At 54.5% G+C, this 26,648-nt stretch overlaps 1 protein-coding gene across 6 annotated transcripts in view; it reads left to right on the forward strand.

Annotated features, from left to right (window-relative positions):
- The window catches only part of CYTH4 (cytohesin 4), a 34,375-nt gene extending 12,766 nt beyond the window's left edge, over positions 1-21,609 (forward strand). For 2 of the 6 annotated variants that reach the window (XM_017653045.3, XM_017653047.3), the window contains 9 exons: positions 23-103; positions 1,460-1,572; positions 3,462-3,610; positions 9,153-9,264; positions 10,611-10,687; positions 11,067-11,138; positions 11,650-11,804; positions 12,710-12,778; positions 14,715-15,426. In XM_017653045.3, coding sequence (XP_017508534.2) covers positions 23-103; positions 1,460-1,572; positions 3,462-3,610; positions 9,153-9,264; positions 10,611-10,687; positions 11,067-11,138; positions 11,650-11,804; positions 12,710-12,778; positions 14,715-15,069 — 1,183 coding nt within the window. In that variant the 3' untranslated portion in view covers positions 15,070-15,426. Of the gene's footprint in view, positions 1-22; positions 104-1,459; positions 1,573-3,461; positions 3,611-9,152; positions 9,265-10,610; positions 10,688-11,066; positions 11,139-11,649; positions 11,805-12,709; positions 12,779-14,714; positions 15,427-18,612; positions 20,326-21,123 lie in introns of those variants that run through there. The other 4 variants (XM_017653048.3, XM_037007023.2, XM_017653049.3 and 1 more) reach the window with 4 other exon arrangements.
- Positions 21,610-26,648: the final 5,039 nt, after the last annotated feature.

A 26,648-nucleotide genomic window follows, 5' to 3' on the forward strand; every position in this document is an offset into this window, starting at 1 on the left:
CTCCCTTCTGCCCTCTCCCCAGGGATCCCACCAATCTGAAAGTCCTCCAGGCCTTTGTGGACTGCCACGAGTTTGCCAACCTCAACCTCGTCCAGGCCCTCAGGTGAGTGGTCTGGGGGCAAGGGCCTGGCACAGCATGCGGAGGGGGGCAGGAGTAGTTGGGGGCATCAGGACCCATATGGCCAAAACCTGAGCAAAGCATCAGGGGCAAGGAGTCACAATTAATTAATGACAGTGCCTGCCTCGCCAAGCTGAGGTTAAAGACACAGTAGCCATGGACTGCCTGGAACAGCGCCTGGCCACTACTACTGCCACTAGCACTACTATACCAGCACGCTATTTTAGTAATATTTATCATGGTAACCACCGTTACTACTGCCATTCCCACTGCTTTTTGGATTTAGTACTTGTTTTATTTATTTTATTGATGCAGCTTAGTATGTCGTATTTTTTTATAAACTTATTATTTTCTACTTAGGATATTATTGTTGTTGTAGTATATGGGTTAGGAGCACAGACTCCGGAGCCAGACTGTCCAGTTCGTATTCCAGTTCTGCTACTCCCCTCTTGAGCAAGTCACAAAAGCCTGTCTGGGCCTCAGGTTCTTCATCTGTAATATGGTCATAATAATAGTACCAATCTCACTGAGTTTAAGGACTAAATGAGAAAGTACTTAGAATTCGTCCATAGTAAGTGCCTAGTAAGTGTTGCTGCTGTGGGTAATGCCCAGCCCTTGAGTTGGGGCATTTGATCTGGGCTTTGAAGGATGATTAGGAGTTGTGGGGCAGAGAAGAAAGACGCCACCACCCTCCAAGCAGTGCAGCCTTCTCTCTAACAACCCTGCTCTTTAAGGGAGACGGGTAGGTGGTTGGGAGTCTTCAATATTCATTCACTGATTCATTCATTCACTGATTCATTTGTTCATCCTTCCATTCATTCAACAAGCCTTTTCTGAGCACTTCCTGGGTGCCTGGGCTTGGGTGATGCCCAGTGGGAGAGGTGAGAGGAACAGTCACAGCCCTTACCCTCAGCGAACTTACTCTGAAGCTGTGGAAACCACCAACTTCCAGAGCTGGAGGCTTAGTTTCCAAGAAGGGAGGCCCAGCCCAGGGAAAGCATCACCCAGGCCCTCTCCATCCAATCCCAGGGCCCAGTGGCCAGAACTGAGGCAGGCAGGGGACCCCTGATGAGTCAGAACAGACTGTGGCTACAAATGGTGCTGGGCCTCGATGGGCTCAGCTCCCGTATTCCAGAAGAAAGGGCACTTCTTGGCTCCTTCCAGCAGGTTTGGTCCTCACAAGGACAGATTCCACTCATCCCTCCCCATGAGCCTAGGTGACAGGTGCAGATTCTCCCATTTACAGGATAAAGAGACTAAGGCTGCGAGAGGCAGAGCAGCTTACCTGTGCCTCCCTGAGGGCCTCCCACCCAGACACCCACAGCCCTGTTCCTCCCCCAGACAGTTCCTCTGGAGCTTCCGGCTGCCAGGAGAGGCCCAGAAGATCGACCGGATGATGGAGACCTTTGCCTCCCGCTACTGCCTCTGCAACCCCGGTGTCTTCCAGTCCACAGGTACCGGTGTGGGATGGGACTCCAGGTCCTAGGGCCCGTCGGCATTACCAGGCACAGATCTGCCTCCTGAGGCACCATGGCTACCCCATCCCCTCAGGTTTCCCCAAGGACACAGACCCTGGGAGCCCAGATCCCTCAGGAACCTTCACTAAGCACCAACTCTGTGCCAGGCACTCTCTGGGTGCTTGTCATACAGAGCTATCTCAGGCACGATCCCCGGGAGAGGAGGCAGGAATGAGGGTGGCACAAGGTGCTGAGACAGCAGTACCTGTCTGAGGGCAGGAGTGAGGGAATCAGCGTATCTAGGATAGCTTCTCAGAGGCGGTGGGGTCTGAGTGGGGTTTTAAAGGATGAATAGGAGTTTTCCAGGAGGTCAAGGGGAGAAAGGGCCTTTGGGGCAGGAGTTCTAGTTTGAGCAAAGGCCCAAAAGCATGAAACAGCCTGGGCATGATGTAGGGGGCACAGATATCAACAAAAGTCAGTCCTCCATACCCTGACTCCCAGGGGGGTGGGTAAGAAATCCTCATGGCAGATTTGCCCCGGCCTCTTCTCTGGATCTCAAGTTACCATAATAGCAATAATCAATTCCATTAACTGAGCATTCTCCATGAGCTAGTTGTGTTACCTATGCAAAGTCATTTAATCCTCACATCCACCCCATGAGTTCAGTAGCATTCTCATCCCCACGGAGAATACAGACTCAGAGAAACAAAGTGACGCATCCACGGATACACCACTTCTTGGCTGTGTGTCCTTGGACAAGCCCTGAAGAGCACTGGCCCTCTTTGTGGTGATACATAAATTGGACATGTGCTCATTTATTATCTGTTAGCTCCATGAATCTAAATGTCCCACAAGGGTGGGGACCATATCAGACTCATTCACCAATGAATCCCCAGTCCACAGCCCTTCATACATATTCAATAAATATTTGTAAGAAGGAAGGAATTTTAAAGCAACAGATTTGAATCACAATCTAACTACTTAATTTTGTGACGTTGGGCATGGAACTTAACCTTGCTGTGCCCTGGTCTCCTAGTCTGTAAAATGGGAAGGGGAACGGTACCTGCCTCGTAGGCTTGTCGTGGGGGTGTAAGGAGATTGGCACAGGGCAAGCCCCACAGCATCAGTGGTGGTGTGCCCAAAGTCGCGAGCCCTTTCAAGGGGCAGTGTTGCAGACGTAGAATAATCAGTGGTCTAGAACTTAAAGCTACTTCAAAATTGAATCTCCTCATGTCACAGATGGGGAAGCTGAGGCTCAGGGAAAGCAGGTAGTTTCCCAAGGTCAACTGGAGAGTTGGGGACCTAGCTGGACTTCCCTGGCTCTGGACCCAGGAACTAAAAACACTACAGAGTAGCAGTCACCTCCCTCCCAAATGCTCAGCGGCCTCGCTTTCGAGCACGTGACAGTCTGAATAAGGGAACAGGAGCTCCAGCCCCAGGAGCCCCACGATGCGAGCAAGGTTACCAAGCAGCACGTGATGGCGCCTGAACAGTGCTGCCAACAATAAGTGTTCTCTGAGTTCCGAGGAGGCAGAGAACAGAGTGGGCAGGGGGGCAGGAAGGGCTCGGCAGGGAGGCGGGCTGGAGCTGGAGCTGAAAGGGACGGGTTTCCATGGGTAGAAAGGGAGGGGAGGGCACCCCTGGCAGGCGGCCCAGTGGGAGCAAAAGCACAGGGGTGGGAAGGCACGAGGGAAACATGGCAGCTGAAGTTTGTGGGGAGCAGGAAGTCTGCTAAGACTGGGAGGTGAGGCCAGACCTCAAATGCAAAGCAAGGAGGACAAGATGGACCTTCAGGCCATTGAGACAGCCAGTCCTTGGCCCCTAGGAGTCGGGGCAGAGGGAGAATGACCGGGGCCAGGACTCTGACTTGCTGTCCCTTCCCACAGACACCTGCTACGTCCTGTCCTTCTCCATCATCATGCTCAACACCAGCCTCCACAACCCCAATGTCCGTGACAGGCCGCCCTTCGAGCGCTTTGTGTCCATGAACCGGGGCATCAATGGCGGCAGCGACCTGCCGGAGGAGCAGCTGCGGGTAAGAGGGGTGAGGCCCCGCACACCCGGTCCCAGGCATCTGGGGGGGGCACCTGTCCTCGGGTGGACGGCTGGAGAGGCGCTCCTCTGGGATAGACCAGAATCCAATGGGGCTCTGCCGAGATGGACCGCCCAAGTGGGTGACCCCCCGCAAAACAGGCTGGTCCTGAGATGGGGCCTCCCAAGTGGCCCCCATCTTAAGGAGGATATCCGAGATAGGCCCCTCAGGAGGTCCTCCCAAACATCACCCTTTAGGGGACTCTAGGTACCCATCAGTTGCACCTTCCAGAAAGGGCTCCTCATGCAGCCCAGGCCTATTTCTTGGAATCCCAGATTCATAGACTCAGCATGTCAGAGCTGAAAATCCCCAGACTGTGCTCAAACCCCTCCATCTTCAGAGAGAAGGAAACACATCTTCCACAAGGCTGCGTGTCAGTTGGAGCTAACCAGAACCCAGGCCTCCCATCTCCCCACCAAAGAGCCCCCACACCTCCGACACTGTACCAGGCCCTGTGCCAGGCACAGGGCACCTGGGGATAAATCAACCACAGGCCATGCCCAGACCAAGTTCAGGGTCTGGTGGGAAGATGATACACATGTGAATTACAACCAACACAACATAGTCATGCTGTGTTAACTATAGAAACATAGCTATGGACACAGAGAACACTATTATCAACCCTCCTGGGGGCAGGGGAAGGGCACCATCCTGGAAGACTTCACAGAGGAAGTGACTTTTGAATTGGGTCTTAAAGGTTGAATGAGAATTTTCTCAGGGAAGTATCAGGGAATGGTCATTCCAGAAAGAGGAATTGGCCAAAACCCAGTCCTGGCCTGGTTGGGAAAAAGAAGGGTGTCAGAGTGGCTGACTAGGGTGTGGTTAGGTATAGGCAGTGACAGGCAGCAAAGTGGGACCACAGTACCCAGGGCTTTGAATGACAGCCTTGCAGTTTGCCTGTTTCCTATGAGCAACACGGAGCTAGGAGCAGTTTTGTAAACATAGGAGTGAGATTGAAAGTCTGGCTCAGCAAAAATGAACTGACAGTTCTTTTCTAGGACTAAAGACACCCCAGAGCTCCATGGAGTTTCAGTCCCCTCTGGGTTAGAGCTTGGCAGGAGGAAAGGGGAGGGTGTAAACCCCACCCTCCCACCAGAGCATTTGTGTACCTGCTGCTACAGAAGTCTGGGGGAGCCTGGGTCTGGAATGATTGTAGTGCCCCTCAGTGTTTGAGAGCTGCCACACCCTCAGCTCCCCACCCTCTTTGGCCCCCAAAGGAGAAGGTTCACCATGGGGGTGGCAGAGAAGGGACACGGCCTTAGAATGAGGGCTTGAGAGTTGGTTAGAGCTCAGCTCAAATCCCATCTCCCTCATTTACCTGCTGCGTGGCCTTGGGCAGTGACTCGCCCTCTCCGAACCGCCATGCCCTCTACCAGGAGAGCAGCAACGGTGGTGACTGTCTCACAGAGCTGTTGAGGGTACTAATTTTTTAAGATGTAAAGGGCATAGCCTGTGCCAGGTATAGTACCAGTCGGTGGCTATGTCACTATAAGAATAATTAGCAATAATTTTAAAACCCCAGCCCTTAGTAAAATGCCAGAACACAAAAGGCATTTGAGCATTGGTAACTCATCGCACTGGGGCATCCTGGCAGGAAGCTGCGCACATCTAGTCTGGCAGGTAATGAGTTAATGACATGCCAGCACCAGTCTTATTGGAGCTCCCAGGTGCCACATTACTGCTTTGGCCCCCAGTGAGTGAGCCTTCTTCGGCATTTCTCTCCTTTGGTATTTTACCCAGTTCAAGTCTTTTGTTAATAACAATGCCCTGCATTTGTATAGAGCTTGTGACTTTCTTCTCATAGGGCTTTTGGGTCTATTATCTCAATTTAGCTTTAAAGTCTGCCTAGGAGGTCTGGGAAGCATTTATTATTCTCCTTGGCAGCCAAGAGAGGCAGACACGGAGCAGGGAAAAGAGCAGAGTCACAGCCACTTCCAAGTCCTGGCTCCCCCACTTTCTGGTTGTGTGACCTTAGGTAAGTTGCTTGACCTCTCTCAGCTCCCAGCTCATAAGATTATGTGCAGAAATATAAGGTATTTAGTAAAGTGCGTGGTGTAGTTGGAGTGGCTAATTATTCCAGCAGCTTCCTGGGGCACAAAAAGAACCATCCAGGCCTGGTCCTTGCTATTCAAGGCTTTCATAGATAGCTGCTGTGGACTGGGGATCTCCTCACCTTCTCTCTGGGCCCCATCTTCCCCATGCGTAAAGTAAGGACTTGGCTTTAAGCATTTTCAGACATTCAGGGTTTGCCACTTGGCAGAAAAATTCTCCATGAAGCTACTCTAGCTTGGGTCCTGCCGAGGACATGTAACGCTTTTGAAAGCGTGGCCTGATTTATGAAATTAAATTGATACAGATATATTACCTGAAGAGAGATCTCCCCTAGGGCACGCAGACCACGAGGGTACACGTCTGGGAAAGGCTTCGGAGAGGGAGGGGACAGGTGGGCTAAACCCATCTTTCCCTGGCCATCCTAATGGGGATGGGGCAGAAGGCCTAAGAGATTCAGGGCAAAGGTCATAGACTTAGAGGATGGGAGATAAAACCCCAGCTCTACCCTCATGGTACCGTGTGACCTTGAGTGTAAGCCTCAGTTTCTTCATCTGCCAAGTGGGCTTATGACACTGCCCTCATGGTGTTCTCCTGAGCAGAGAGAATGCGTTTCAAGCACCTGGCATGTGGCACGCACCTGAGAAATGGTGAGAGGGAAAGCACTCACCTTGATAGCTGCCTGGAGAGGAAGGTAGGGTAGACAAGGGGAAGAAAAGAGGACAAGAAGGCAGCTCTCCACCCTCTGGTGTTACAAGTGGAGAAACTGAGGCCCAGACAGGAAATTGTCTCCCAGTTCAGACACCTGCTGCTGCAGGCAGCCCGGGACCTCCTGGGTCCTTGTCCAAGCATCACCATGAGAACTGACTGTGCACCAGGCCCAGTTCTAGGCCCTTCATATTCTCATCAAGTCCTCCCAACAACCTTAGGCAGTGGATCCCATCCCCAGTTTACAGCAAAGGAAACTGAGCTCCAAGAAAGGTAGCTGGCCAGGGGTCTCACAGCTTGTAAGGAGCTCACATTTGAATCCCTGGCTGTCTGACCCCAGAGCCCTTCTTTCTGCAGAAACTAGATGGAAGAAAACAGAAAAGTTCAGGGATCAATCTGGCTTCGGATCTGTCAGCTTCAGTCCCAGCTAGATCCAGGTGCTCAGTGAGGTCAGGACCCAATCTGGTCTGTCCATGTCTCAGCAACCCCCTCCTCATGTCAACTTCCGTTTTCAACAGGCTGTACCCAAGTTGTGGCAGAGGTGGCCTGGGCAGCTCCAGGGTTCCATCTTGCTTATCAGATTAAACTAGAGTCTCAGAATTAAGACTTATTAACTGGCCTGGGTCACATGTCCCTCCCTGAGCCAGTAAATGTAGATAAAGATAAAATGCTCTGCTTAGCCGGGTGAGAGTCATTCACCCACCTCCTGGAGCTTCGTTAAGAGTTGGGCGCAGTGGGTGTCAACCCCCCTGAGCAGCCTGGACAGAAAGTGAGGGTGGGGGGTGTTGGTGACTCACAAGAGGAAAACAGACAGGGTGGGGAGGGATGGACGCAAGACCAGCAGAACTGCGGACAGTAGCTGTTGTCCTTCTCATCACGTCCACCCAGCCAGGCCAGGCCAGCCAGCCAGGCCCAGCGGTTTGGCAGTTGCCATGCAGGGGTGTTTTCTTACAGGGCAGGGGAGGGGGAGGCTGATGTTCATAAGGGACAGGAAATGTGGGTGAACTGAGCTGTTTTCTCTGTGGGGGCAGAATGTGCAGAATGATACACCTGCAGAAGCTGCTGGGGCCTCCTGCGGGTGTTGTGGAGAATGAGGCCCCTGTCTGCCACCTGCCCACCTCCTGGGCCTTCCAGATATCTGTCTGTGCTGACGGCTTTGCTGACTAGGCCCTTGGGCAACCAGCCAGCCCCACCTGGGCCTGGGCAGCAGCGCAACGGGACTTCCCTGCTGCTCTAGAAGCATCCCTGCTCCCCCCACACCCAGCCCGTTACAGCCAGACTGAGGCAGGGGCTCCGGGGCCCGCAGTCAGTTGGACACTTGCATGAAGCCCAGGAAAACCTGCTTCCAGACTTTGGGGGAATCAGACAGTACTTGTGAAATGATAACACGAGGAAATGATTTAATTATCTTAGAGATGGAGAGCCAGCATCGTGTCTGGTTTTAATAAGCAGAAATAGACAGTTTAGAATGTTTTTCCAAACACTTGGAAATCTGTTCACAGAATCCAGTGCCCTGTGGCAGGGGTTCAAAACACACAGGGATCACCCATCCCTGATATCCACAACCCGCCTGCAGCGAGGTCTCAGCCCTGGCTTGCACACCGCCAGTAGAAAAGAACTCACTACCCTATTTCAGCAATTCTAACTGCTAGAAAGTCCTCCATGGAGAACTGAATTCTGCCTTCTGCGAATGCCCACCCCCACCATCGAAGCCCACCCAGAACAGGTCTCCGCCCTTGAGAGTCAAGGTCAGCATCCCACCTTGAGTCTCTCCAGCTGGGCTTCTTAACACAGGCAGTCAGACCCCCAACTCCCAGTAGCTCCTCTGTGGTCCCCTACTAGGAAGCACCTGGAAGTCTCTGCTACAGCAACCAAGCAAAAGAGGGGGCCCCTTCCCACCCCCCGGTGTTGCCCAAGAAGGCCTTGACCCTGACTGCTGTGCTCCAGAGCCTGCGTGTGTGTGTGTGTGTGTGTGTGTGTGTGTGTGTGTACACACACAGGTGAACATGTGGGGTGTGTATAGGTCCCCGCTGAGCATCTTTGTCTCCAACCCTCAGACACGGGGGTCACAGTCTCTGACTCACTCATCTGACCTGTTAAGAGCAGCGCTGGGTGGTTGGGTCTTGAAGGCCTGGACTGTATTTCTCCCTCCTTTACATCCTCCCCTGGACTTGGGGGAGGGGCTCTGACCCCTGTAGAGTCCATTTCCTTCCCACAGAATGCATTGTTCTCTCCATATTTCAGATGAGGACATAGCAGCTCAGAGAGGTTGAGCGACGTGCCTAGGGTCACACAGCCATGGAATGACTGAGCTGGGATTTTTACCCAGACAGCCTGACCACAAAGCCAAAACTCTTGCTTTGTGCCCCTGGCTAGAGTTCCAGGGAGGGGTAGGGAGTTGTGGACCATCATCCAGTGCATAAGCAAAGAGTTGCCAACCTGCTTAGGGCCGGGCGCTGAGGGAGGCCCCAGGGTGTGACCGCCAGGCCCTCCCTGGAGGAGCTCCTGGCCTAGAGGGGGAGATCAACCCCAGCAAGCAAACTAATATGGAAATACTGACGGTGTGGGGGCGGTGGGTGAGGCAGGAGGCACAGCCCCTCTGAAGCACTCACCCCAACTTGCTCCTCCAGCAGAGGGGAGGCACAACACGCAGGGGGGCCAGCAGGGGCCCAGGCCCTGGGCTGGGATGCACTGCACAGCCCAGCCTTTCTCTGCTTCTCCCCCTTAGAACCTCTTCGACAGCATCAAGAGTGAGCCCTTCTCCATCCCTGAGGACGACGGCAATGACCTCACTCACACCTTCTTCAACCCCGACCTCGAGGGCTGGCTGCTCAAGCTGGGTGAGACGCACACCCATGCACATGGCTGACACACGCACACGCATTCACAGGCAGCTCAGGAGTGGGATCAGGAAGGATTCCCAGATCTCCTGACCCCCGGTGCCACCCGCTGCCTGCCCCACCCCTCCATCTGTCTGTCCTGGAAAGAAGGGGAGAGTGGGGGTGGGAATGGATCAGCAGGAAGCGGGGATGAGGGGCTGAGAGATCTATAGACACACCCTTCAACTGCAGGTCTGTGCCCCTTCTCAGAGAGCTTCCCATGCCCCGTGAGGCTAGGGCACCTGCCTGAGGCCACACCGCCAACTGAGCAGTAGATTTTGGTGGGCAGAGGGTTGGGTGATGGGGGAGGGAGCGGGACAGGATGCGGCTCTGGGGAGCCTCCTCTCAACGTGACCAGGGGCAGGGCCTTGGGCCTGCAGAGGGGAGCTGGGTGTGAACTGCAGCTGCTGGATCTGAGGGGGAACCACAGGCCCAGTCCTCCCCCCCTGCCCCCACACATATTCCTGGATGCCTCCCCAGCAGGGGCAGCACAGCCAGGGACAGTGGCCTTCCAAAGCAGGTGAGGACAGACACCTTGTGCTGGGGCAGGGGACTTGGCCTGGTGCCCACCCAAGCGCTCCCTCTCTCCACACCCACAGCCCAGTCAAGCCTTCTGCTCTAGCCCACCTGACTATTCTGAGCCCCAGGGAGGCCCTAAGTCACAGATCCCAGTTCCTCTACTCATGTGCTGGTAGTCAGGTTCTTTAGCCTCAATTCCCACAGCTGTGAAATGGGGCTAGTAATCTCTGGTAGGGCTAAATGTGTAGCAAAATGGCCAAGCACTTGGGCTCTGGAGCTAGGACACCAGGTGGAATCTCAACTCTGCCACAGGACCTTGAGCTGATAACTTAGCCTCTCTGTGCCTCAGTCTCCTCATCTATAAAATGGGTTAATGATGCTCCCCTCCTCATAGATTGTTACAAGAATTGATCAGAGAATACTTTCCATAAACCTCTAGAATGTTGCCTGGTAAATGACAGATGAAGAACCTAGCACAGTGCAGGAAGGCAGCAGGCCAAGAATGAAAGGAGGGGAGAGGGCAGCAGGAAAGTGCAAGGAATGGCCAGCCGCTATTCCTGGGGCCTGATAGTGGTGTAGCCTAGAATGGGCAGCAAACAGCTCAGGGGAAGCCTGGGGGTGGTGGGAGCTGCTAAGGTATTTGAGTGAGGAAGGGATAGAGCTAAGAGAAATGTGGCAGGATATGCGGTAGGGGGCTCAGGTGGGGCCAGAGGAAAGCATCGGAGGCCCTGCCCTTCAGTGGCCCAGGGAGGAGAAGCATGGGTTGATGCGCTACTGACCTCTTGCAGGGGGTCGCGTGAAGACATGGAAGCGGCGCTGGTTCATCCTGACTGACAGCTGCCTCTACTACTTCGAGTTCACCACGGTGAGCAGGGGCCTCCTGAGCCTTACCCTGCCCCACCCCGAGCCCCCTTCCAGACTCCCAGTAAGCACTGGACTGAGAGAACTTGGGGCCTCTTTGAGATCATTGAGTCCACCTGCACACCCATTTCACAGATGCGAAAACAGCTGCAAAGAGGAGGAGGGGCTGGGCCAAGGTCCAAGGCAGAGCTGGACCTTAAAGTGGAGTCTTCTCTCAGCCAGGGCTCTCCTCATGCTGCCCCCCTGCCCCATCCAGGGCTGGGCTGTCTGGGAAGATGGGTGCACCCCTCTTCGGGTATGGGGAGCCCCGCGAGTTCACTCCCTGCCTTCAACCTCAAGGCTCCTCCTGCTGATTGTGACCTCCCCCTCCTGCTCCCCTGCAGGACAAGGAGCCACGGGGAATCATACCCCTGGAGAACCTCTCAGTGCAGAAGGTGGATGACCCCAAGAAGCCAGTAGGTGTCAGGGTGGCGGCCTGAGGCCTGAGAAGCTGCTGCTGGGCAGGGGTGGGGTGGGGGAAAGGGGGTGGGGATGTTTCCAAACAGGGTGGGAGGAGAAGGTGGCTGGGCTGGACCCTGCTGTGCTGTGGCCCCTTCCGTGCCACTCAGCACTGCCTGGCCCTACTCCTGGGCATCAAAAGGGCCTGGTCTCATTGTCTCTCAGAGCCTGCCTCTGACCTGGCTGACCTTGCTCCTTTCTGAGCCTCAGTTTCTGTCAACTGGGGATTTTAGGGAATACGGTAGGTTCAGTGGGTTTAGGTGGAGGCTGGCACCTGGTAAGTTGTCCATGTGGGGAGTCGCAGCTCCTGCCCATGTGCCTCTCACAGGAAGTAGGCTGAGGGCCGTGTGGGTCCTGCTGCTGGTCCCAGCGCTGGTCCCGCCCACGGGTCCAGGCCTCTCTGAGCCTCCCAGTGCAGCCGCCCTCTCCTCTGTCTCCTGCCCTGCCCTCATGGGGCTCCCTCCCCAGTTTTGCCTGGAGCTCTACAACCCCAGCTGCAGGGGCCAGAAGATAAAGGCCTGCAAGACAGACGGCGATGGCAAGGTGGTGGAGGGCAAGCATGAGTCTTACCGGATCTCAGCCCCCAGTGCTGAGGAGCGGGACCAGTGGATTGAGGCCATACGGTAAGAGGTGGCTGGGCCAGCGGAGTGAACCTCCTGTCACCTTCCAGAAGTCTCTGCTCCTCTCTGGGCCTTGTTTCCTTGTCTGTAAAGGGGGCTAACTCCAGAATCTCCCTCCTGTTTCCTTCATGTGAGTCCCTTCCACCCATATTCTATAAGCACTGCCTCCAAGCCAGCACAGGGGCAGCCCCGGGGACACAGGGAAGGGAGACCAACGTCCTGGGGCTGAGGGAGGATCACTTGAGATGTGGCATGTAAAGCTAAGGGCCCAGCACCGGGCACTTACTTGGTAAATGCCTGTGAATGGTGCTCTGTTAGCATCAAGATCTGAAGCGGCCCTGGAAAGACGTGGTGGAGGGAAGGGCTTTCCAGAGGGGAGGACCAGGGAATACAAAGACGAGAAGCCACTGCGCGTCCCGCCTGAACGGCACCCCGGAGTCCCGGGTGGCTGGTGCTGGGCAGCCGGGGGCCTGGCTATGCAGGGATGAGGTAGTAGGAGATGAGGCTGCTGAGAACGGCAAGGCCTTGGTCACCATGGCAACAAGCCTGGGGTCCTCCTGGGGGCACTGGGGAGCCACAGACTGGTAAACAGAGAAGGCGTGTGGCCAGGTGAGAAAGGCTGGAGTGGAGAGGCTGGTTTTAAGATGTCACAATGGGCAGTGGAGGGAGAAGTCCAGAGACATTTGGGGACAGAATTCCCAAGACCCTCAGCTCTCCGGCCCTGCCCACAGGACTCTGGGATAGGCCAGCCAGGCCTGGCTGAGTCCCTGTCGGACTCTTCCGCCTTCCCCTGCAGCAGGGCAGGCCGACCCCTCCACAGGAGAGCTACATCCCTACCACGAGCCCTGGGAGAAGAGAGCCCCTGTGAGCCAGCCCAGCCCTGAAATCCTCACCTCCTCTCACTCTAGAGCCAGCATCACCCGAGTCCCCTTCTATGACCTGGTCTCTGCTCGGAAGAAGAAGATTGCCAGCAAGCAGTGAGCTTCCTGGGAGGTGGTGCTAGGCAACAGGCGTCCCAGGAACCCCATGACCGGTGGTCCCAGGAGACCCACTTCCCACCCAGGGCCCCCTCTCCAGGCCCACAGACATCCTCCCCCTCCCCCATTTACTTCGAGTGGACAGGGGCAGGAAGGCAGGGTTCAGGAGGGTGGGTGGGCTCAGAGCCCTGAGGACCCTAGTGCTCAGCACCCAGCCACTGCCAGGAAAGACCTCTGGCGCCCCACCCAAGTCCACTGCCATAACAGCTGAGGAAAGCAGCTGAAGGGAAACCATCCCAGACCCAGCACCCTGTCCTTCCTCTGGGCCTGCTAAGTGTCTGTTTCCACTCTGAAATGCATCAGCCCTCACCGCAGGAGGGGCCCTAGAGGGCCTGAGTGCCTCCTGCCCTCGGCCAGGGCAACACCTCCTCCCACTCAGGGGATTTCTCGGCAGCCCCTTGCCTGTCCTCAGCCTGGTCTTGGCTCTCCCTGCCTGAGGGACACACAGACACAGCTCAGACTCATGGACGGGACCACCAGGGGATGCCAGGAGCCCCAGAGAGGAGCCCAGACCCACCGGCTCAGCCTCAGCTTCTGCCAAGTCACACTCCTCTGGTTCGTGGAAAACTGCGGTGTTTGGATAGAAACAGCCTGGCCCCCCTCTCTGCCCCACCCCACCAAGGCGACAGCTGGCACAGCCGCAGTGCAGGCCCCAGCGGTGCAGGAGCTGGCCCCTGCCTCCTCTGGGACTGCTTCCTCTCGGAGAAAGGACAGAAGTGTACGGGTCTCCCTAGGGAGCGTCTGGCTGGAGATGTCGGCCCTTGTTTACTGAGCTGGAGGGGGCTCTGGCCTGGGAAGCTGAGAGCAGAGTGGCCCTTTGGGAAGAGGGGCAGGTAGACTCAGTGACAGAAAACATCCCAGACAGATGTACTCAAGCGGGACCGGCGGTACAGCCAAGAAGCCAAGAAGAGAGAGTTTTGTAAACTGTGGGTACCAGGAGGGCTGCCTAGAGGCAGCAGCCATGCCAACGAGTGACACAGAAGCTAGTGGCGTAGTCTCAGCCACAGCTTCCCTGCTAGACAACTGACCCGGGGTGGCATGGTGGTAAGGGGCTGCCCCAGCTGGGCCCCCGCACCCCAACACCCTCTGCACCAGTGCCATCAAGAGTTGAACTGACTTCCCAGTGCACAGGCAGGAGGCCCTGCCTCCGGGGAGGCCCCAACCCAGAGGAGATTTCCACAAACAGACTTCTTCTCAGAAGCCCTTCTCACCGGCTCACAGGCCCTGGGAGGCTCCTGGGGGAAAACTCCCTGGCAGGAAAGCAGGATCTGGGGTCGCCTCCACCCCCTGCCAGTCTGAGTGGGAAAGCCAGAGCAAGGTGGCTCCCAGAGGAGGGGGGAAGCTCAGGCTCTCTTCAGTGCAGCGTCGTTATTGGCACTCGCACACCCTGGGAGACAGGGATCTCAGCACCACAAAGCTGCTGCTCGGTCCTGACTCCGAGGAAGTGTGCATGGGCACAGGGGGCGGAGGGGCAATCCAGAGGCTTCTCAGAGGAGCTGTGCTTGAGTGCCAACCCCCAGGTTGGGTAAAGGACACACACCTGACATTGCAATGAGCTCACCTCATGTCTGCCCCCTGCCCCCACCCCCTCCACACACACACACACTGACGGAACTCCTCACAGGCAGACCCATCACTGCTCAGTGCCTGGCACGCAGTAGGTGCACAATAATTCTTCGTTAGGCTGAAGTCAACTGAGAAGGCTCTGGGCCTCCACATCAGCAGGTGCAAATGTCTGAAGGCAGAGAGAACTGTGAGGACAAGGTGCTGCTAGGGGGCGCGGGGGGCGTGGCCAAAGAGGTGGGAGGGCCACATCGCAATCCAGGTCAGGCAGGTGGCTCTGACCCCCTGGCCCAGTCCCCCTTGCTCTCCCCAGGGTGGCCTCTGCCCAGCTTCCCACCATCCCGCCACTCCTCGCTCTGGGCAGCAGGGGGCTCCCACCACACGCGCATGAGAGGTTCCAAGATGAGCTGGCTGGAGACCCTGCAGGCTGGAGACCCTTGCAGCAGGAGGCCCTTGCAGGGAAGAGCCTTGGCCTGGGTATCCTGGAGGAGGAAGCACCCGTGGGCTTTAAACAGATGGGCGCAGGCTCAAGCAGCCCAACAGACACCCATGGGACAGACGAGCACAGCCTCCCTTCCCACTCATGCTGGGCACTGGCCCCTGCTCAGCCTGGGAATCAGGAAACCCCAGCCCTCTCCTCACTTTCTGGCTGTGGGACCCTGAACTAGTGCCTCCCCCCCTCGATGCGACCTTCCTCCCTGAAGGGTTAGGCCACGTGAGTTAATGACATGAACCTTTAATGGGGACCCCCTGTGCAAGGGAGTCCCAGACATGGGACAGTGCAGTCCCTGCCCTGGGGTAAGCCAAGACCGGTGTGTGTGGCCGAGGTGGGTGGCAAATGAGAAGGTGCCACAAAAGCCACTTACTGTGAAGGGCCACAGAGGGCAGTAGTGCGAGGCACTCAGAGGGCCTGGGTTCAAGACCCAACTCTATCCTGTGTCTTAAGCAAGTTACCTAAACCCTCTGAGCCTCAGATTTCCCATCTACAAAATGGGAATAATTAAATATATGCAAAATTAGAACAGTGTTGGGTACCTACTCAGGGTTATGTCAACTACCCTTATATATATATTATTATTATTATAAGGCAAACTGTGTACATGCTTTCATGGAGATACAAAACAGGATGGGGCCATTGGAGGAGGAAAGATTCAAGGTGATGGGGTGAAGATCGGGGAAGATTTCTCGGAGGAGGTGTCCATGAAAAACAAGCTGAGTGGGAACATGGCTCTTCCAGCCGGTGGGGCCGGGATGAGCCAAGACAAGGATGCACGACACGGCCTGGTAGTTCTGGGACTCCCTTGAGTCCTGAACACAAACCCCAATGGGCCAAGAGGATGCAAGACTGAGGGTGCCTAGGCCCTGGCTTAGCTGTATACATGATGCCATAATCCCCTGTGTATCTGCAGCCTCAGTGCCCCGGGTCGTGAAGCTCTGACTGGGGTCCGATAACACGACTACTAAACGGAGTCCATTGCAGAATAAGGGAGGATAAGCTTGGCACAGTTCACCCTGGGAGAGAGTAGGAGAAGGCAAGGAGTCCCCTGCCCCATGCCTGGGCAGCAGAAGCACTTCTGGCCTGGTAACCCAGAGCTGGCACCTGGATGCCAAAGGGCAGGACATGGGGGCTCAGCAGCCAGGAGTCCAGCGGCAGGTGTGAGAGACCTGCAGAAATTGATCTATTAAGGACAACGAAAGGAGCTAAATATGTTTGCAGGCTCAGGCATTCCCCAGGGGTCCACAAAGTGTGAGCATCAAAGAATCAAAGACAGGCCTCCTCCCACCTGGGCTGCCAACCTCCAGCCTGTCCTTCCTTGCGATGGAGAAACCACCCCTGAGTGTCCTGAGGACACTGCATACCCCAAACCCTGCCAGACCTCCCAGAATGGCTGAAGAAGTGAGACATCTGGGTTGAAGCCCTGGCCTTGCTCCAAATTGCTGCATGACCTTGGACAAGTGTCTGATGCTCTCTGGACCCACATTCCCCAGAAAGGAAGGACCCCACCTGGTGCCCTTCCTCCCCATCCCTGTCTGGCAGTGTCATTCCCACCTTATTTGGCTTCTTCCAGACAGCTGAGGGCACAGCCTCCTCTCTGAAATCCAACTTTCCTCTAGGAGAAAAGCCAGATTCCACAGGGCCTCGTTGGGGGAGAGGATGCTCTTCCGGTACCAGGTTCCAGGCTGGCACTGGGCTCCAGAAAAAACATGGATGAATCAGTCCAAGGCCAGAGGCAGAGCAGACAGAAGAGGGAGCACTGACCTCCCGGTGATGCAAAGCGCTGGGGGCCGCAGGAGGAGGTTTGGGAAGGCAGCCTGCGGTGGTGCAGGGAGGGAGGAGCAGGGGAGGGGGGACTTTGGGGTACTTAGAACATCTGCCAGGCAGTGGGGGGAGGAACTACACAGGGAAATGCACAGAGCCCCCCCACAGCAGTGTGGCACATGTAGGGGGCAGTGAGCTATTCAGTGGGCATAGAAGGGGGCCTGTGCCTGAACAGGGGGACTTGGAGTTGAGCAGAAACTGGGACCAGACTGGCCAGCCTGACAGTTAGACTGTCTGGAAGGCACCGGAAGCTGGGGAGAGAGACACAGCAGGAGAGAGATGTGGCTGGAGGCTGTCTGTGGGTAGTCCCTCTGGCTGCTTGTGGGATGGATTAAGGAGGCACATGGTGGCTGAAGGAAGTGGAAAAGGCTTGAAGGGCTTCTCCTGGATCCACAGTACAAGCAGGGGCTGAGGCCTCTGTGGCCTTTGCCCCCAAGGGCAGCATTACGGAGGTCTCCTTTACGTTCTCCTGTGAGTTCTTAGCAGCAAGTGAGCCTCTAAACCAGCCCACAAAGACCCAGTGCTCCAGACTTGATCCAGACACCCTGCCCCAACCCCACCTCAACTATGCCAGCATCAACATGTCATGGCCAAGGCCGCCAATTGTGGAGCACAACTAGCACCAGGGCCTCTGCCAACATGCTTTGCAACCTCCCAACACTCTCCAAGGTGGACATTATTAACCCCACTTCACAGATAAGGGCTCTGAAGTTCATGGGGGCCCAGGGCCCAGAGAGAAGAGCCTGAGTCAGCATGGAACCATGGCCACCTGACTTAAGGCTTATATAGATTTAGAGTGGCTACCAAATCATCCAAAATGGGACCCTTCTGAGAGTACTAGAAGGCTGGATTAGGGGATGCCAGGAAAACAGGATGCTAGGCCTGCTCAGGTACCCCAAGACATATGCTAACCCTAGAGATTGGACATATTCACAAGAGTCCAGCAAGGAGGAGGGGACATCCAGATGGCCCTGTCAGCTGGAAGGGATGTGATCCATGTCTTCTTAATCCTGGAGAAGCAAAGGGCAGCTGTTTTATCCAGAGCAGATTGAGCTCCAGGGCCCACTACCACCGAATTCCAGTGAACTCTTCCCCTGCATGAGCCTCCCCAGGTCCCACTCCAGACTGATGGTATATGGGATAATCATGAATGCAATGGGGCCTGGTCCACCAGGTGGGCTCCACAGATATTAGCTGCCATTATTATATGCTTGATAGGGTCTCGATGAGAGCAAGGGCTCTGAGCAGAACCACTACAGGTACCAGGGACTGCCCATCCCATCCTTCCAGGACCAGCAGAAGCCCTCCTACAGGAAGTCCTCCCTGACCATCCTAGCCCCCAGGGCTCCTTCAGGACTCCATGCAAAGTTCCAGAAAATAGGTGTGCTAGCCCCAGAACCTACGAAGGAGACCCAGCAGCTGCTTTTGTCTTGATCTTAAGTATTCAGTTTTGGCTTTTGAAGAGCTGGCTTCAATAGTCTGGGCCTGCCCAGCTCAGGTGAGAACATAAACTTTGGTGCCACTGCCAGACCCCAAGAGGCTCACAAGCCTCTTTCTTTTCCCCACCTCCACTTCTGCACAGGAACTTCCAGCCCCACCTTGGAGTGCCTTGGCTTGTAAAAGTCACCCTTCCTCATGAGGGAAGAGACTCACAGAGGTTAAGGGGCATGTCGTACGGGGTCACCCATCACGGAGACTCCAAGAGGAAGACAGAGGCAAAAGGCACCAACATTCATGTAGCCCACCTGATCTCATCTGATCCTCCCAGTAGCACATGAGGTGGACAGGATTATTCCCATTTAACAGATGAGGCTCAGCAGGTTGTGACTTGCCAAAAGTCACACAGCCAGGAAGTGGCATCTGATCAATTTGTTTCCATTGAATTGTTCAGGCGGAAGACCCAGGAACCAGCAGGGAGTCTGCAGCAGAAGGGAGGATTAACTCCATGACCTTTACAGTCCCTTTGATCCTTTGAAGCTAAAGCTTAACTCTCTTCTCTTCCTGCCTCCTCCAAGGGATTTTCACTTAAAGACTGAGAGCCCAGAGAGGACCTGCTTTGACCCAAAGAAATTATTTTTTGAATAAAATGTCCCCTATTAAAAAATAATAAAACATGCTCATTATAGAACACAGGAAGATGCAATGATCAAGAAGAGAAAAACTCAGATCAAGAATTCCTCCACCGACATGCTAAAAATTTTGGATTTCCAGCACACCTGTATGCTGTATGTGTAACACCTCTGCCATGCTGCTGCATATACAAGTTGGGAACATATATCTTCCTTAACAATAGGAATTGATATTTCCCCATGTGCACCAGTCAGGACAAACTAGGTTATGCTGTGGTAACAAATAACCCCAAAATCTCAGTGACTTCACACCAAGAGTTTATGCCTTGCTCACACCTGTGTGCTCAGTGGAAGGCTGGACAGAGTTCTCTGCTTATCAGTCAGTCACTCAGGGACCCAGGCTGAGCAGGCGCCATCCTGACACAGGCCACCAGGAGTGTTGTCTGGATGGGACACATCACTCCTACTCACATTTCATTGACCAGAGCAAGTCACATGGCCCTAACTTCTAGGGGCAGGAAAGTACCATCCTGTCACCTGCCCATCAGAACGGAGAACAGAAATACTTGGACTGCAGCATTTATGCCAGTTACATCTAGGTTGAACGATCATCCTCATTTGTTAGGACCAAGGGGCTTCCTGGATTGCAGGACTGTCACACGCAAACCTGAGAATATCCTGGGCAAACAGAACAAGCTGTTTCCCAGTTACATATTCTTCACAAACACGCTCCTCTATGACTGTACAACAGACTATCTAGTTGCCAAGTCATGGTTTTTCTCTTTAATCCCTTGTTCTTAGAAACTTAGATTGTTCCCAGTTTTATGTGTTTATAAATGCATAGTCTAAAACATCCTCGTGAATAAAACCTTGTCCATATGGCTCGTCAGAAGTGCAATTACTGGGCATTTTTCCAGTGCAGAATACCTGCTACCTGTTCATATTTCAAAAGCCTGGACCAACATGACTCGCCTTCTAGGGCATGAGCAAACGCCCACTTCTGAGCACTCACCTAGAGCCTAGAGCAGTAGCTCTCAAATCCTAGATCTGAATCACCCAGAGAGCTTGTTAAAATACAGATTGCTGGGCCCCACCTGCAGAATTTCTGATTCAGTAGGTCTGAGGTGAAGCCTAATCATTTGCATTTCTAACAAGTTTCCAGGCAATGCAGATACTCCTGGTCTGGGATCACATTTTGTGAACCACTGGCCTAGTGGTTAAACGGCCCCTGCTTTGTAACCTTACAGGTGATTCTGCTCAGCTGCTCAACACTGTGTAACCCTGGCCAGATTACATAATTAACCCCTGTAGCCTCAGTTTCCTCATCTGTGAATTGGAGCCATTGTGAAGATTAATGCAGCAAACATTTCTAGAGCTCTGAAAAGCATGTCACAAGTGTTCAGTTAAAGATAGCTTTAGTTACTCAGCAGTAGATTAAATAACTTCGTGTTTTAAAATATTTGTTAATTTGAATGGAAATGCATTTATTTAAGTTTTCATGCCTTTCATGCCTCTGAGTGGGAATTAAATTTTCCCCTATGGTGGTTAAGCATCCGTGTTTCCTTTTCAGTGTAAATTGTCTGCTCCTGCCCTTTGCCCAGTTACCTGCCAGTTTCTCTGGCTCCTTATGTAGCAAAGATAACAGACCCCAAGGCCAGCCTTGTTTGCTACAAAAAATTTTCCAAGGCTGCTGCTTGCCTTTCTTACTGGGGTCATTTTTCTGGCTTACGGAGTGGCCAAGTCCATCTGATATCTCATTTTTATTTCCTCTATCACTTTTAAGCTAAGATAGTCTCCTTTCTCCAGAATGTAAAAAATATATAAAAGAATTGGATTTTGAATGATGGGATTTGGTGCACCCTGGCAGCGGCGGGGCGGAGGCTGGGGGAGCTGCTGGCTCCCTCACACCCTCCCTAAGGGCACCAGGCAGTCGGAAACCAGAGGCCTCTCAGCACCACCCACCCCCCTAACCCGCAGCGGGGCCCCAGATACAGCCATGCTGTCTATTTCCGCATCAGCAGAGGCCTCCTCCAGGGAGGCATGGGACAGTTCAGGGTTGGATGGGGCCCCTGGAAGTTCAAGTGGCCCGGCCTCCAGCTGGAGACAGAATGGATGAGGGAGTAAGAACTGGCCACAGGTGTTAGCCTCCGGTTCTGATCTCTCAGGTGTTTGCCGTGCGATCTTTGCCTCTCTGAGTCTATTTTCTCATCTATAAAATGGGAGTGATGATGCCCACATCAACAGAAAATTCTAAATGGATCAACAGCTACAGCGGGCTTCTGCTGGGTGCAAAGTGCGCCCAATATAGGGGCTTGTCCCAATTCTGTTCCCAGGGCAGGAGCGTGAGCTCTACAGACTCTACAGACCCTTCCTCTGTTCGGACTGAAAATATCCTCCACCGCGGGGCCCAAGTCCCCGGGTCTCAGAGAAAATGACACTCGGCGCCTCAAAGCTCTCCTGCGTCCAAGGTTCTTCTGAACGTCCCCGGACCCTCCAGCTGCAGCTCAGTGCCGGGACCCTAACGCGGGTAAAGCGCCTCCAGGGCTCGCGGGCTGGGATAGGCCCCGCCTGTGCCAGGGGGACGAGGGGGCAGCGACACCCCACCCCTACCTGCCCCCAGGCTGCCCGACCGCGCTCCCGCTCCGCTGGGCGTGCGGCTGCGGCCTGATTTCCATGATCATCAGCCACCGGGCTTCCGAAAGGGCGGGGAGCGCCACCGCCCACTGGGGAAGCTCCCGGGGACTGGCGCCCCCTCCCGACCACCTCCGCGTTCCCGGAGGGAGCTTCATTCTTAAAAGCTTTCGAGAAACCTTTGGCGCCAGAGGTAACTTGGAGACACCCGGTCGGCGTTCCAGCGTTAAGAAGGGGGGCGGCGGAAGGGGGAGGCGGGGAGACGCCGCACCCAAGTGCAGAAGAAGCTCAGAAAGAAGTGGAAGAAACTGAGGCAGCGGGCGCGGGTGGGGGGTAGGGGGGACCACGTTTTCCCTGCAGCCTGCAGCGACCCTGACAGTGAGTTCTCTGCTCAGCCCCACTTAACAGATGGGGACACTGAGGCCTGGAGAGGTTTCCCGTCTCCCAGCTCGTTGAGTGGCTGGTTAGGGGATCCAGAGCTCATGGCCCACCTCGCTCACTGCCTCCTTCCCAGGACAGGCGGCTTGGGAGCCGCTGCTCCCAGCAAGGTGAGACCTGGGGGGACAGACTGACCAGAGCCTGCAGGAGGGAGGCCGAGGCTGTGCACAGCACGCGGAGCTAATCTGGTCTGGAAGTCCACCCGCTTGCTGAACTGGGTTCAAACCCCAGCTCTACCACTTTCCCATTCGGGGTTGTGCAAATTTCAACCCACCAGCCAAATCCTGTCCACTTTTACCAACTGTTTTTGGTACAAGCCAGAGCTCAGCAAGGGTTTTAATTTTTTGAATATTAAAAAAGAAATTAAAAGAATAATATTTCCTGACACATGAAAATTATATGAAATTCAAATCTAAATGTTCATACATGTAGTTTTATTAGAACACAGACATATCCATTAGTTTTTGGTACTGAATTCAGTTGCTTTTCCACTACAATGGTGGAATTGAATAGTTTTGACAGAGAGGTGTAGCCCTGACAGCCAAAAATATTTTCTACCTTTCTAGAAAAATTTGTTCACCCCTGCAGTAATGGGACAAGTGACAGTCTCTGAGCCTCAGTTATCCACATGGACAAATGGGAATAATATTAAATGAGGAATAAATGAAAAGACCAGCAAAGCACCCCAAAATTAGCTCCTTTGTACTCCTCATTGGAAATGCTCTTCATTGTCTCTTAGCCTCTGCCCCTTGCTGCTTCCCTCATTCTGAATCACAACACGTGGACAGATACACCTTGAACTCAAAAGTGTCCATCATCCACTCCCTAATCCTGCTTGTCTTCACACCAGGTTCACCCAACTGAACCCCAGGCCCCTACACAGTCAGTAACCAGGCCTGGCTGGTTCCACCTCTAGTGCCCGGCATAGTCCCTGGCACACAATAGGTGATCAGCAAACATTGTCTAGATGGATGCCTGAATGGATACCTCAGTCTTTCCCCTTTTCTCCATTCCCTCTGCTCTGACCTTCATCATCTCCTGCCAGGTCACCCTGTTGCCCTCAAACTCCCTCCATTGCATCCTCCACCCTGCAGACAGGGTGGCAAGCCTATGTCACATTTTCCCCCAGCTCCCCATACCCCTCTCCATTCAAGCCATGCTCCCCAGGGCAGCATACCAGGTACTGAGCCAACACCGTTCTTTAATCTTCTCAAATACCCACTGCTTCCCTAAACTCGAGGCTAGTGCAAGCTTCCAGGTGGTGGCTGGTCCATTCCCTCTTCCCTGGAATTTTCTTCCTTATCTCCAGTCCTTCAGGCCTGGTATCCTCTACTCTACCCCCAAGACTCAGTTCAGGCCCCCACTGTATGGATCCTTTCTAGATCTCTCACCCACTTCCACTGCCTCCAGTATACAAGGCTATCCTGGTATCAGTGGGACTTCAGAGCTATTATGAATCTGCATGAATATGAATGTATGAATATGCATGCTCTTGGGGGGCCTGTGAGCCTCTTGAGGGCCAAGAGTGTGATGGTATTTCTGTATCACCAGTCCCAGCAAAGCTAGGGCCCACAGAAGGCACTTAGGAAGTTTTTTAAAAAATGAATCAATGAAGAAAGGAAGAAAGGAAGGAATTAAAACTCAGATGAGATCTTGTCTTGCTCAACAACTTTCAAGGGCTCCCCAGTTCTCATCTATAATGGCCAGCTACACAGCCTGGTCTTCGAGTTTTCAAGCCCTATATGAAGAAGCTCTGATCCACCTCCAGGCCTTGTCTCAAACTGCATCAGGGACCTGAGGGTACCTGAAGTAGGGGGCCAACGACTGTCACATTCTCCAAATCCCACAGCAAAAGACAGAGAGCAGGGGCTCTGAGCAGGAGGACCTGGTCCAGGGTGAATCCTGCCAGTGTTTACTTTGGGGACATCATTTCACCTCTTAAGAGTAAAATGCAAAATAGCACCTGCCATGTAAGAGCTACTTGGAGTTTAGAGATGCTGCTGTCTTAAGTTTCTGGCACACAGTAGGTGTTCAATAAAGAGCTATTTCCAGCCCTGGCTGGGGCGCTCCTGCCCAGAGAGAAGGTTCAGGGAGCAGACCTAGAGCTCCCCCAACACACAGCCTGACTTCTCTCTTCCGTGCTCTTTCCCTTACCCGCGACAGTGCCTGCAGCCAGCGACTAATGCTGCTGTGGACAGAATGACAATGAGGCCAGCACCCAAGCAAGCCATCTGAGAGTCTGAGGCTAGGACAGGGCTCAGAATGAAGACTAGGCTGGACGAGGGACAGGGGGCAGGCAGAGCTGAAGCAGAGTGGGAGAGGGACAGAGGCTGGAGTTCTGCATGAAGCTGGGGCAGGGGCTAGATAGCAGAGGGCAGAGCAGGTAGGGGCCTGCACGAGCGTGGAGTGGAAGTCCAGATGGGGTCGGGCTGGGGCTAAAGCTGCCACTGGGGAGAAGCAGGGCTGGGGCAGGAAACGTGAGGCTGGAGCAGGCACTGGCTTTAGGATGGAGATAAGGCTGGGGCAGGGATCAGGACAAAATCACCCCTGGCACCAGAAAAAGACTGCCAGAGAGTTAGGGGTCACCCCAGGCCAGGGGAGAGGAGAAAGCAGTCTGAGAAGAGTTGGAGAGAAAGAAGGAATCCCAGAGGGGAGTGTGAGCAGGGAGAGGGGAGGTGGGAGCCACTGACCCCTGGGTCCCAGGGGCAGCCTCGCCTGTGCCAACCTCCTCTTTTGGCAGGTGGGACCTGCATGGCTAGAGAGAGCCGAAGATCTACCCAGGCCCCAGCCAAGGGGAGGCAGGGTTAAGACCAACCTATCTCCAGACCCAGAGAGGAGGCAGGAAAGAGGGGAGTGGGAAGGCGATAAGATAGGGGCAGGGTGCAGCCAGCACAAACTTCTGGGGCTAACGAACCAGACCACTGCCACTCCTCCCAGCTTACTCAAGCCCACGTCACAGGCGGAGGGTCTGACTCCTGCGTACACCCTGCACATCTCACCTCCCAGGGTTTGTCTAAGGCATTGCTCCCACCAGGAATGCCTTTATTTGCTCACTCTAAACACTTCATACTCCCAGCCCTAATTCATCCCAGTCTATGTCCCCAGACTCTTCTGGCCCTCAGCACACCAGCCCCAACCTCCCTCAGCAATGACCATGTCTCCCTCACACTCAGGACTTAATGCTACTGGGGTTACATTCCGGTGGTCCAAGGGTGCATGATGGGCCCCCATAGATGTGCTTACTCTGTACAACCATCATACAAAGCTTCATAGCCTAGTGGTTAAGCTCAGCTTGGGATTCTGCAGGGCCAGGTTTGAGTCTGGGGAGCTTCATTTTCATGGAGTCAGTGCTTCATAAATGCTAGCCACCCCTCTCCTCCCATCCCATTGATCACTCAGGATGCACACCGGGAGCTCCCAGCGGCAGCTGGGCTGAGCTGAGGCATCCTCCTGCCTAGTGGGTCTCCCAGCTCTGAGAGGTATTGTAGGGATCTCCCCTGCCTTGACCTCCCAACCCAAGCCTGAGCTGTCTAGCTTGGGAGAAAGGCCCATTGCTCATTCCCCTTGAGTCTCTGCAGCTCGGGCAATCAATTGGTTGCCAGGGAAACCATCCCTCCAATCAGAGGCAGGCACTTCTTGTCTGAGCCAGTGCCACCCACCCACCCACTCAGGCCAGGCTACACATGTCCCTCACCTAGGACTGTTCTTGGGGGCAATAGCCTTGGCATCATATGGGGGCACCTGTCTGAATCCTCAAGACTCTGAGATTCCCCAAAGAGGGAGTATCTTCTTGCAGGGGAGAGTAACTGCTCCAGCCGGCCTCCTGATTTTTACATTCATCCCCGTACATTACTGTCCTCGGTGCTCAAAGAGATCTCGGGGGTGGGGATCTGACTGGGCAGAAGGAAAGCTGAGGCCCAGCTGGAGAGCCAGTGAAAGTGGGCACATATCTCCTCCCTGAGCCCCCACCTCCTACCCTCTCATTCCCGGCCAGAGCGGAGGCAGAGATGCTCCTGGCCCCACAACAGCCAACACCGGCCTTCCCACCTCATCTGAGCGTGACACAGTGCCCATTAGCACCAGACCTACCAGGGACCATTAGCCAAGATCTATGGGCTTGCCCACCCACCTGCCCACTCACGCCCAGCTGCAACCTCCAGCCCCAGTCCCAGCTGGACTGAACAGAGCCCAGATTGAGTGGGAGCCCCCGCTGGACAGCTGGCTCCTCGCCAGTGAGCCTGAGCAAACCAGGTAACTTCTCTGAGCCTTAGTTTCTCTGTTTAGAAAATGGGAATTTTTAACCCTGTTTTATGGGGCTGTAGTGGAGTCAAAGGACATAGAGACTTTAGCACAGGGCCTGGTATGTGGCTCAGTAAATGGAGAGAGGGGCCTCGTGCCTTCTCAATGTCCAAAACCATCATTGGAGCTGAACAAAAGCTCTTCTAGGTCACCCTCGCTGGGAGAAGGCAGGAGGCAAATGCTGCTATTATTAATAACCAGCCCAGGAAAATGTAAGTTACAAAGATTTAGCGGAAGCTAGCAACTTGTCCCCAGACACAGCCAGAAAGAGGCAGGATTTGAACCCTATTCTGTCTGATTGAGACATAAGCCCCCTCTGCGGTAGCCCAGCATCTCCCAGCCAGTCCAGCTGCAGCCAAAGCCTGTTACCCTGTGCCACTGCTGCCCGGGTCTCCATAGTGCTCAGCACTGAGGACCTGCTCTGTACCTGGCACATAGGCACCCACCGACACATACAGTCCCATCGGCACTCACAGGGCTACAGAAGGGA

The sequence above is a fragment of the Manis javanica genome, chromosome 10 (genome assembly GCF_040802235.1).
Source record: "Manis javanica isolate MJ-LG chromosome 10, MJ_LKY, whole genome shotgun sequence".
Lineage (NCBI taxonomy): Eukaryota > Metazoa > Chordata > Mammalia > Pholidota > Manidae > Manis > Manis javanica.